Below are 12,994 nucleotides of genomic sequence, written 5' to 3'. Positions count from 1 at the left end.
TTGCGCAGTTTGAGTCGTGTTGTATCCATTGTCCATGCAAAAGACGTATATTTCCTAGTATTTTATTCAGTACAGCGCTATTGATACTGGCAGACGAAAGGCAAAACTTGCTGGAGGGCTACTATGAGATACTCGAGCCTTATTTGCTTATTTGCATGTTCTCTCTCACTCCTACTTCCGCAGTGTTCCATTCCCGTTCGCACTCTTGTAAGAGATCGAGAGCTGCAGAAAAAAGATCTTGCCAGTGTAACACTTGTGTTTGGGGTCTTTGGTCTACCACTGAACTGGGCCTTCCTTCGTCAGCCATTTGTGTTCAGAAAAGAGCGGGAGCTGGGACCTTATGATGCGCAAAGGGAGTGCGCAGAAAATGTTGAATAAATATTGCATTGGATCTTGAATGTGAATGAATACATCCCGTAAATGTGAGTAAATATATTCGTGAATAAGAAATATGTCATTAAATGTAAACAAATATATTTCTTGAATATAAACTTAGTTGTTGAATATGAATAAATATATTCGTGAATAACAATAACAACCGTGAAGGTGAATGAATATAAAACTTTGTGAATTTTGCACCATTTCGCCAACCATACTTTCTTCAGTTCCCAATATTTACTACGCATTTTGCAAAAAATATATCAACGCATTCAAAGACTTGAAAGCCTAAAATAGCAATAAAAGCTGAAAAAGGTTGTTATTTTTAGATTCGATTAGCGAAACCACTCTCGATATGATCGAAAAGCGTGGTTACACTGGAACGGATGAAGGTGCAACTAAGCAAGTTCAAAGGAAACGAAAATTCGCCTGTTCGATATACTCATAGTATGATGCATCAAACGAGGCAAAAATTGAACCAGGGATTCGTTTATTTTAAGGTTGAGAGCATTAAGGCGCATTTCCCCGCAGAGTGATCATAATTTCACAAGGGTTAGAAAAAAGCTGTTACGAGACCAGCTAACGTTAGCCGAACCTCCTACTGAAAAAGGCGCTTTGAAAGCACCAACAAGCCAACACATCTTACCAAACAATAGTTCATTTTCCAACGTGACATCTAAAAAGCTCATTCAAAATACGTACTTGCAACTAAAAGATACTAGAATAAATAAAATACTACTCTTAACTACATATTACAAGCTATCATACTCCATTACTATATACATCATTAAAAAGCAATTAAAATACACTATATCTAAAAAAAGAAGATAATAGGCATTACATAACTACTACTTGTAAAATTGCATCAACAATTTAGTCACCTTAAACTGAATATCGTTCATTTCTTTCATAAATGTTTCAACGCTTTCGTGTGCAAGTATACGAATTCGTTACCCAATAAAGACTGAAGTTAGGCCGACTTAAATTAACCCCAATAACTCTTAAACGATAGTTTGACTCTGACAAATGCGGGGTTAAGGTTCCAATGGGCAGTAGCCAATGGCGATGTAGACGGGTTTATGCAAAGGATGACGCAGATTAAACCGCTGGATTATAGATTGAAATGCGCAGGGGACTGAGCAAATGTAGCAACTGAATTCGCAACCATTGGCGTTAGCCCGACGAAACTCAAGGGAAAACCTAAACATCCTAACGACGCTACGAGCGACAGCACCGTAAACATGAAAATTAAGAAACACAGTTGTCATAAGAATTTAAATCCGAGCGACGTGTTGTTTCTTTGTCTTTAGCACCATATAGCACTAGAGCAGTATTGACCAGCACCCTTGGCACTTTATTCGCAGATTGGGAAGAGATGTGATGGTGTGACGGCTTGGGAGGGCCGAGTGAACACACAGACTGAAGGGAACAAAGAGAAAGGTATCCACATATCACACCATGTGCATCAGTGTAGAGCGACACAAATATTAACGGCAGACAGACAAATGGGCATATAACATGGCTACAGCGCACTAAATACATCTTTGTTCTCAAAGTTAAGGATTAATTTCATTTGGGTCTCAGAAGTTAGTGAAATAGCCTAAATCTATGCCACCTATACATTTTAAACAGTTTCCCTGACCCTCCCGCCCCCGTCCTGATTACAGTCAGAGTGTCTGCGTGGTTGATGATTGTAACATCTCCCTCTTTCGCTCAAAGGCGCATGGCCATTAAATGACCGAGGGGCAAAGTATTCCACACCGTTTCGTTTCCAGAAACCACACAGCTATTTATGACCCCTAACTTCAATGGATTGGTATTTACGCTATTGAGTTGATTGTTAGGGTCTACTGTATCTTATGTTTGTTATTTTGTTTGTATCCATTGTTTTCTTCAACCAATCTAATGTGTCTTTAGTATTCTATGTGTACCTGAAGGAGCGCATAGGGCAAACCAAATTTCTCAGCTGGTTGATGTGGCACTTGTTTGAGGACGAGCTCAGTAAGACTAAGACATTTCCGATGAATTTGAGAATATGACCAATGCATATATTTCACATTAGCTTGCACCTTGTTTGTTCTTTTGTTTTGCTTCTATACATATTTCCGCTTGTTGTGTAACTCGAGCTTGTGACTCTTCCTTGCGTGAAGATAACTCTTGTTGTTTGTTCATTAAGACCTCTTTGCTCGGCCATTTCTCTTCAGCCTCTCGCACATCCTCTTCTAAGCTTTTGTCGCTGTCCCAATGTAGTATGGAGGTTTTGGGCTCGAAATCATGTAATGTTTTTATTGGCTCAACCCGTGATACTTCTTTTCCTTTAGTGACCGGCCCCCACCTGAGGGGTAATATCTGCGGAATATCACGAGGGGTTTCTCCACTGTAGTTCCTCAGGTTGATATTGCATCCGGATTTAATCAAAAACTGTGAAATCTCAGAAAATCCATACAGAGTGCATAGATGAAGAGGAGTATTCCCATTCAAGTCTCGAATATTCACATCCGCCTTGTTTTCAAGCAATAGCTTGACGAAAGGTAAGTCTTTTTGCGCGACTGCTTTATGAAGAGGGGCTTCTCCCTTTTCGTCTCGAAGATTCACATACGCCTTGTTTTCAAGCAATAGCTTGACGAGTGGTACGTCCTTTTGCGCGACTGCTTTATGAAGAGGGGCTTCTCCCTTTTCGTCTTGAAGATTCACACACGACTTGTTTTCAAGCAATAGCTTGACGAGAGGTACGTCCTTTTGTGCGACTGCTTTATGAAGAGGGGTTTCTCCCTTTTTGTCTGGAAGAATCACATACGCCTTGTTTTCAAGCAATAGCTTGACGAGAGGTACGTCTTTTTGCGCGACTGCTTTATGAAGAGGGGTTTCTCCCTTTTTGTCTGAAAGATTGACATGCGCCTTGTTTTCAAGCAATAGCTTGACGAGAGGTACGTCTTTTTGCGCGACTGCTTTATGAAGAGGAGCTTCTCCCTTTTCGTCTCGAAGATTCCCATACGCCTTGTTTTCAAGCAATAGCTTGACGAGAGGTACGTCCTTTTGCGCGACTGCTTTATGAAGAGGGGCTTCTCCCTTTTCGTCTCGAAGATTCACATACGCCTTGTTTTCAAGCAATAGCTTGACGAGAGGTACGTCCTTTTGCGCGACTGCTTTATGAAGAAGGGCTTCTCCCTTTTCATCTCGAAGATTCACATACGCCTTGTTTTCAAGCAATAGCTTGACGAGAGGTACGTCCTTTTGCGCGACTGCTTTATGAAGAGGGGTTTCTCCCTTTTCGTCTGGAAGAATCACATACGCCTTGTTTTCAAGCAATAGCTTGACGAGAGGTACGTCCTTTTGCGCGACTGCTTTATGAAGAGGGGTTTCTCCCTTTTCGTCTGAAAGATTCACATACGCCTTGTTTTCAAGCAATAGCTTGACGAGAGGCACGTCCTTTTGCGTGACTGCTTTATGAAGAGGGGCTTCTCCTTTTTCGTCTTGAATATTCACATTCGCCTTGTTTTGAAGCAATAGCTTGACGACAAAGAAGTTCTTTTGCGTGACTGCTTTAAGAAGAGGTGTTTTCCCCCACTGATCCTTAACATTCGCATTAGCTCCATGTTCCAAAAGCAGTCTAGCCACCACGTAATTGTTGCCAGAAGCTGCAAAAAGCAAAGGCTCCTCTTTACCTGGGGCTGTTTGAGCATTCACTTCTGCCCCAAGATCAATCAGTGTCTTGATTAACACACCAGAGGACATCCGACTTGCCAACAGCAATGGTGTGATATTGCTCTTTGCAGCGACATTGACATCAATACCATCATTCAAAACGAGCTCAATCACCTTTTCTACATCACCGCTCTTGGCGAACGAGTGCAGCTCATTTAGTGTTTCATCAATCTCAACCAATCTTTGGTACAGTTTTTCAATATCAGAATGACCTGGTTTTCTGCAATCAAGGGCTGATAGAATATCAACTGCTGATTTGCCACAGAAAATGGACGCCTTATTACTTATTGTTTCAGATTTCATCTCTTCCACAAAGTTGTCTAGATAGGTACTTGCTTTATAAACACTGCCATAGTCTCCCTGTAAGACAGCTGCCTGTAGTAGATTAAATCCTGAATAGCTGTCCGTACGCAAAAAAGCCCTTTGTGTAGATGTCCTGAGACTGAGCTGCAAGAAAACGTGTCAAGCATCAATTACCTTCGTAACAACAGTATTACGCCATGGATAACGAGGCCCACGCAAGCCTTCCCTTTGAAATAGACTTTTTGATAAAAGTCCCCCTCTTCTTCCTTTGGGACATTTATGCACCTCAGTTGACAATCTCCATGTCAGTTAGAAAAATGGTCTGAGTTAAGTTGAAAAACCAGGTTACATTTTTCGTATTTAAGTGACGTATTTACATTCGGCGGAACTAAACTGTAAGTGGCACTGACATAGAATGTAAATATTTTTTAAATGGTATGCAACGCATTTTTCCCGCTTGGCACGTAGTGTTGTGGCTGTAGCATACAACACAGTTTTAATTATTTACGGCAAAGTGTCATACCTGCGCTATTTCAATTTATAAGTTTTGCGTGCGCTCCATTTAAATTTAAAATAGCATTAAGTGTTATTCGCGCAAGCCACCTTATTTAACGTAAGTTTTTAAGTTGTTTTGACCTATTCATGCTGACCATTTGCTTACCCGTTGCTAACCTGTGTACAGTAAGTACAATGGGGCCTTTGCAGCTGGCGATCACGTGGTACAAAAGCTGCCATACTAGAGAGCAAATTGCGCACTGGGACATCTAAAATAAAACAAAGAAAATTTAAATTAAGTTGCTTGGTTTTAGATGTTCCTGTGTACAATTTGCTCTCCAATATGGCGGCTTTTGTACCAAGTGATCAACAGCTGCAAAGGGCCCATTTGGTAAACAGAAGTGCAGACTTGTAAACTGTTTGTCTAATACGCCCGCAGTCATAGAGCTAAGTGTGTACACAATTTTAATGAGTCCTTTCATGTAATTTTTCTATTCATTTTCTGCATTTGTAAGGCCGAGCATTAAGTGACTTTTTACTTTACATTTTAGATCCAATTTGATGTAATTTATTAAAATACGATTTTGATCTTCTTACTTGGCGTCTTTGGTCAACGGAATGTTACAGTTCTAGGGTGCAATGGGCAGCCAATGTACCTTGTCAAGGTTGGACTGTTGTAATGTACTCATCTTACTTAGCTCTCGAACTTTCAAAAGTTTATTTTTACTAACTTAAGGCTTTTCTGTTGATTAAAATGCACCTAAACTCAATATTTTTCGTTCTTAATACAAATCTTCCTTTTTTATCTTAATTAACCCTTTCACCGCCGAGGGCTCCCCCATTGACGAGTAAAATCGTCTGGCGTTAGACAGAGTAAAATCTATAAGTGTCAATTTGCATTTTTGGCGGTGAAAGGGTTACCCACACGTCGCGCCAGCAGAGGCCCTTTGGCTCACACGTTCACACCTTTAATTATTTTGTAATATCCTATCCCATTTTGAGGTCTTTTAGTTTTTTAAGCTTTGGTAATAAATTCAGTTTAAAGATAACAAACACGGTGCACGTGATCACCTTCTGTCAACTGAATGAACTACGGGAAAGAATGTTAATCGTTCGTTGTTTTCAGAGTAAAACAACGTACTTTTCAGCCAAGAAACCTCTTTGGATTTTTGAAATTTGTTGTAATATTTAACTGAATATTTACATTTCATCTGTCGGGTCAGGAAGCCTTCTTTGTTGGGTTCCTGAGAAACGTATCTATTGTGACTTCAGGGTGAACTATTTACTCAATCGTGAGGTTGAGAGGCCATGTAATTGAAAATCTGAACATCTGGGTTTACCTCGGGGTAAAAACTGGTGAAAATTTTTCTTTGTTTTGTTAGCTCGTGGTAGGGTTACGTTATTGTTTAATGTTTGTTTAGCTCTTTTGTTTTCCTTGGTGTTACGTTATCTGCGAGTTTCACATGTTTTTACACCGAGGATGAGCCGAACATCTATGAGATACAAAAACTGACTTGCTAATTATCGCAAATCACAATGCTGACAAGCACAAAAGCAGACGAAATGGTTAATAAATATGAAGTTTATAACTATCTGAATGTTTTTGTGTTAGAGTAAAGGGATACACTGTCACGCAAATGATGTAATTTCTTGACACTCAAAATTCGCAAAAAGCGCGAGTTTCATGTAAACAATCTTCGCACTAGTAAGTGGTAGCAATAAATTGGATTAACCGGGAGGTTAAAGAAATATAGTTGCCTTAGCAAATAAACTTCATTTTACACTACAATGACAAATCATTTGTCAGAGAATTCCTGTCTCCTAGCGTATCACATTTCAACGCACGTACGCAAATTTGTTAAGTCATTTTCACCGCGTCCTGATTCCCGCGAAAGTTTTCTTCTTTCAAGTATCAACAAAAATATTATTTCTCGGCAAGTGTTCCATCTTTTATGTTCAAATAAAAGCTAAAAATAAACGATCTATCCGTATTCCGTACATATTTTTTCATAATTTAATATTCTGTCAAAACACAAAAATAGCAACGCATGCAACAAATTTAGTCGCATTTACCGCTTCGTCGAATTTCCTTCCATGCTTAACACAGGAACTTTTAGTTGTGAAAATCTTTCTCTATTTGTTAGCAATCATCCTTTTGGAGAAATCGACCGGTCTGCCAATATTTTATGAGTTTTTCTCAATGGGATGTCAAAGGCCAAGTGGATGTTATGCATAATTGGGCGATGAAGTTGCGCGTGTGACCTGTTATAAATATTTTTTCACAAAATGTTCCCGAAGCGTCAAGTATCACCACAGACGACAAGAACATCATTCTCAAAGCTTATTCAACGCAAAAAGTAGGTTCTAAAGGTAATTTTGAGAGTGGAAATCACGAGGCATGGTATATTTAATTAAGTTAACAGAGCAGAAAGACGCCAACCTCATTTTGACACGAAAATGCTTTACTATTGCCATAAAAACTATCCAGTTAAGCTCGCATATTGCAAAACATGATGAATTCATAGAGGCCACCTTTTCCAGCGAAATATTTTTTGAAACAAACAACATATTTGCTATTAGAGGCAATCTTTCTTTCAAAAAATTATTGGCTGTCACATTTCATATTATTATTATTACCTGAAAACTGTGCAGAGAACAGAGATCACTGATCCACTTAAGATGTTCGATTCCTTCTCTGTCTTTGTTGAACCCATAAGTAACCAGAGATTTTTCCATTTGGTTTCAGTGTTCTACATGACAGCAGACTTAATAAAATATTAGAAATACAACTCACTTCGATTTCGGCTCAACGGGCGATAGTTGTTGTCGAAGTCCATTACTCCTCGCTTTTATGATTCCAGACATTTATTTTTCACCCCCTGTCTTATTTATCCAAAGTGACGTTCCATTCTTGAGCTCCATGGGTATATTTTGTTTAAAGATGCACTAAAACGCCATCAGCGTTACCACGACTTTCGACGCCATAGCAGGTTTAATAATTAAAAGTTCTCCCGTGTGCACCAGGGAAATCTCATATTACCCCAGCCCCCTCAAACCTAACAAAATAGGCAGAGAAGACTCTATGCACAAAGACACTACTTAGCAGGGGAGTGACAGGCAAGACTTTTCCCGACACGGAAAAAAAAAATTAAACAACGACGAAATGAAACCCGCTTTCCGACTGGGTTTGCCATACTGGCAACCCAGTAAAAATCTGAAAGCCCGAAACTCCCGTGCTGCATATTAATTCAGCCGCGTACACACGCATTACATTTTTTAAACGAGATGCTTCCGTGAGGCATACACTGGGTTGCCTGTGGTACGTGTTACAGAAAATCAGAAGGCACTGAATTGTGTGGTATTGAAATACAGCATTCCAGTCTCCAAAGAATAACAAATAAAAGAGAAGCGAGAAACATTGGCTTCTGGGCTGACATGTTGATAATTTTTAAGTTCCCTCACAACTTCATTTCACCACAAGTGTGCCCTCTGAGCATCTGGCAGCAGCTTTGTAATACTAAAGTTCACTGAAGTTAACCCCTGTCCGGCGGGGTTAGCAGCAGCAGTAATTGGGACTCATGACCGTGATGTGAGAGGCATGGGTCTATTCTTGATTTTACGTCACAAACTGCTTTGCATTCTTGTTGCACTGCAAAGCAGTTTGGGATGTAAAATCGTGAGTAGACCCATGCCTCTCACATCACGGTCGTGGGTCCAAATTACTGCTAGTTTTGATAACTTCGCGCATCTTGCCCGACATATGGGAAGCGAAATTTTGAGAGACGAATGGTAAAACATGTTTGCTTTTGGCGGGGAGAGTAATGTTGTTGCCAAAAAATATTTGAGTTCAGGTGCACTATAGGGTTAATTATTGACCCTCAAATGGTCTTAATGACCCCCCACTTGAAAAAATTAACTGGAACCCTGCAGTTCAATACCACCCAATTCAGGGAACTGGTCAAAACTACTATACTCGAACAGGACCCACCTTTGGGGTAGGGGGGTTCTCAAAGACACCACCTATCTTCGAACTTATCTCATGAACATTACCGACAACATTTTATTACGTGGAATGCCGAAGGCATACCACGTCTTAAATCCGGGCTGGTATCAAATTTTCTTTTTTTTGTTGGTAGTCACAAATGTGCATACCCCACGGATATTGAATTAAGTTCCAATCGGGTAAATTTACTTTTATACCCTTCAGTATATCCGAACTTCCCTGCACCATTTAGAAACTATATACTTGCCCTGCGCTTCGCGATCATGTGCGCGCGTTAGACCACTCGGCCACTGCGACACGGATCTGTTGCAATGAGGAAAGCAATTATTTATTGTGGAATCTTTCCGCCGGCCGTGATTGACACAGTATTAAAATATTCGATGATGTTTTTTCTTTGAGAAAGACAAGCTTTTAAGGTAAGAAGAATTTTCAACGCTATTTCTAGATCTTGCTTCGTAATTATACTTTTGTGTTCCGCTGTGAACATTACGGTATTTTGCACAGAACGAATACTTCATTAGAAGTATTTTGCATAGCACGAATACTCTAATATTTCTTGCGAACCGGTTTGTTCAGCCGTTTTGACGTAGAAAGAAAATAAGAAAATAGCTTTCAACGGCCAAACAAAATAAAAAATGAAATCAAGTTTTAAAAAACGAATTACTGATGTCCGTAACGGGGACTTGGCAGCGGTCCCCCATCCAAGTACTAACCTCATTCGGAGGAGCTTAACTTCAGCTGACACATGGGCTAACATCAACGATTGAGATCTTTGTGTTAAATTCGCACATGTATCTTGTCGAACTTTATTAAAACTTGAAAGAAAAAAAGTAAACTAACAAAAACCTGGTGTCTTGCCGTCACTGATTTTGTCACAGATGCATCCTTTGTTTCGTGAGTTGTCAGTATTAAACACGCAAGGTAACTTGATCACAGGCGGCCGCTTAGATCGATGTCACTTTCGATTTTGTGATTTTACTTGTACGACCAAAAGTACGATAGATTGAACGTACAAAAATCTCCCGAAATGTGTTTCGCTGATGGTAACTTGTATTATATTCGTGGCACAAAATTTATGATGGCTTCATCTCGCAAATTGTCTTATTCTCGATCGACACTTCCTAAAAGTTCCTTCTGCTCTCCTTAAAAACTACATATCATTGTTTATTTACTTTTGCGTCAATATTTGTTTTGCATACATGTAAGGCAGGCTAACAAAATCTGTACCTTGCTTAGTTCGCATTTTTGGGCATTAAAATAGAATTTTTGGTCGTATGTTCCTGACAGCAAGTTGCATCTTTTGACGTCTCCCATCCAGTTACTAACCCCGCCGGAAAGGGCTTGACTTCAATGCAAATTGGTTTTGGAAAGCTGTCAGGAGCTCAGAGTACACGCTTAAGCTTGTAGTGAAAAAGAAGTTGTAAATGATCAACTTGTCAGCCTTGAAGCTAAATGTTTCTCGATTTGCTTTTATTTTCTTCAATCGTTTTGCGTTAAGTACTTTACTGAACCACATGTCTTCTCAGGGGGTATCTACCAAAGGTATCTACCATGACACGGTAATGATTTACGATACCAAAACAATATCGTGTACCACAGTTGTTAGTTATGTGTCGATCAGACCGAATCTTCATCATCCTCCCTGGTAAACCACGGGCATTACCCTACCCTCTGTGCCAGAACAGTGTCGGTTGTTTTTCTTAAACAACCGAAATTGTTCTGTGCTTGCCCCTTACGGCACTGACAAAAGTACCGTACGTTAGTACATGGGTACCATTGGCCGAAAAACTAATCTTAGCCAAAAGGCCGAAAAGCGATCAGGACACGGGAAAACTTAGGTAAAAAACATAGTGGAGATATGGGATTTTTGGCTGGGTGAGAGGGGGGGGGGGGGGAGACTGAGGAGATACGGGATATTTTTTAAAGTAGGACCGCATTGCGTACGTGTGGTAGTGCAGTAACTAGACTGTGTTTTCTCGAGAAGCGATCACTAGGGTTTTTTGTTTTCGTGTTTGATAGTTTTTTGTTCAGCTCGAGTGTAGAATCATGACGAACTTTTGTAGTTTGTGAGAACTATTTACTACCTGTAGCTTTTGTTGAGTTTTGAATCGATAATAGAAAGAGTTTTGGCGATTTCAACCCAGACTGGACTACTGGATTTAAGCTTTTTCCTTGACGAGATTTCAAGTTATTGTGAAACGTTTGGTACCAAGTTACTCTAATACTGAAATCAAGATTATGGAATTGTATAACGAGAACTTTGGACTGGACTATAGAACGCGAAATTACGGAATTTTACATTTTTGAGCATTCTGAGAAATGGAGTTCACATGTTGTCTTCTTGTCTTCGCCACGGCAGATTTAAACAGTTTGCAAGAAACTAAACCAGGATTACGGCGGAACCGGAATTCAAATACATGGCCCGGTTGTTCGAAAGCCGATTACCTTAATCCAGGATTAGCGTAAACTTTTGTTTCATGTTTTCAACTTTTCGGTGAAATGTAAATGTAAACTTTCACGGAATATCAGCCTTGAACAGCATTTGGGAGTAGAGAATAAAACTCGTTTGTTCATTTTTAACCTGAGATTAGCATTAATCGGCTTTTGAACAACTGGCCCAGGATGATAAGTTGTTGAACTGTGATCTGTAATAAGTTTTTCGGAAGATTTAAGGCTGATCTTGTAATTTTTGGATGAACGTAGTTAAGGAAGGAAGTCAAAACTGTAGGATTTAAATAAAGTCTCATTCCAAAAAATAAATAAATGAAAGATCCCGTATCCCGAGAACCCGCTAATAGGGCTTCCTTGTTTGCATTTGCAAATTTAGTAACATTAATAATGAGTTTTTACAACAGACAACTTCAAGTTATATTACAGATGTATCTTTCTGGTAATCTCTCGCCATTTTCCGAAGTTTACCTGTACTTGAAGTTCACTGTAAGTCGACAATTTGTGTCAACTGTTTGCGCATTCCACGGATACGCCTTTGGAGGCGTCTTGTTGGCTTTTAAATTTGAGTTGACAAAGGAATATTCAGCTAGCAAGAGTCGGCATTACTAGACAAACAAGAAAAGTGAGGTTTGAATCTCACTGTAATTTTTTACCGCTGGATAGAGGGGTGGCTATGCAATATAGACACCATCTTTTAACGTTAGGCAAGGGGGGTGCAGGCAAACACCATCATCTATTTTGTGGTTTGGTGGGTCCTGTTCGAGTGTACTAGTTTTGACCACTTCCCAGACAGTGCCTTCTGTTTTTGTGTAACATGTACCACAGGCAACCCAGTGTACGCTTTTTTAGAGCGTCTTGTTAAATTCGTGTTTTGCATATGAAATAAGTTGCGCTTACACGCTGAAATTTTAAGCAAGTGAGTAAATGACGTCACTTTCCCTCGATCCAAACCTTTGAGGTCAAACCGCTCAGTTTTTAACGTGAGTAATGGCGGACCGTGAAATCCAAAACTTACACTCAAAATAAACAACCTTTAGATAAAAATCAAAGCTCCAAAGAGCAAGACAGTAAATTAATTCCGCACAAAATTCACGTTATTGTCTTACTGCCTAAAGTATTTCTCGCAAGACGGACAAATTTTAAATCACTTACTGGTTGCTGAAGACGTGGTTTTGCATCGTGGTCCAGGAGCAGCTGAATTATGGACTGATGATTGTGGCGTTCAGCTTTCTGCAGAGGAGTGACCTGAAACTAAAGAAGAGAAAGAGAAGTTAATCCGCCACTTGAATGGTTTTATTCATTCTTGTCTTTCTTTTAATAATTATTTCATGCATTTGCATTATTTGAGAACTGCAGTGGCAGAGTTCACTCCATACTATAAATAATCTTCATTCCTCTAATAAGTGTAACATAAACTGCACAACACATCACCAAACCTGTGAACTCTTGAAAGAGCTAAGAACACTGTAAACTCTACGGTCTCATCGGATACGACCCTCCTATCTGTACGAATATATTTTTATATCCTTCCAGTCATGCTAAGTCTCATCCAAAGTTAATGGAAATGGTCGAAGGGTGCACTGAAGATCAACTGCACACTCACTAAATACCCTCACATCTGTAAGTTTACTGCTGCTAATGATCATGAATACGACAGCA

General features: G+C 39.7%; 1 protein-coding gene across 1 annotated transcript in view; it reads right to left on the bottom strand.

The window, feature by feature from the left end:
* Positions 1-619: 619 nt before the first annotated feature.
* The window catches only part of LOC137984914 (ankyrin-1-like), a 30,493-nt gene continuing 18,118 nt past the window's right edge, over positions 620-12,994 (bottom strand). The window contains exons 5-6 of the mRNA XM_068832250.1: positions 12,488-12,586; positions 620-4,530 (exon numbers count right to left, since the gene is read on the bottom strand). Coding sequence (XP_068688351.1) covers positions 2,437-4,530; positions 12,488-12,586 — 2,193 coding nt within the window. The 3' untranslated portion in view covers positions 620-2,436. The remainder of the gene's footprint in view (positions 4,531-12,487; positions 12,587-12,994) is intronic.

This window comes from Montipora foliosa, chromosome 14 (assembly GCF_036669935.1).
Source record: "Montipora foliosa isolate CH-2021 chromosome 14, ASM3666993v2, whole genome shotgun sequence".
In the NCBI taxonomy this organism is placed as follows: Eukaryota; Metazoa; Cnidaria; class Anthozoa; order Scleractinia; family Acroporidae; genus Montipora; species Montipora foliosa.
Note: the sequence above shows the minus strand (reverse complement) of the source record. Positions and strands in the feature narration are given on the sequence as shown.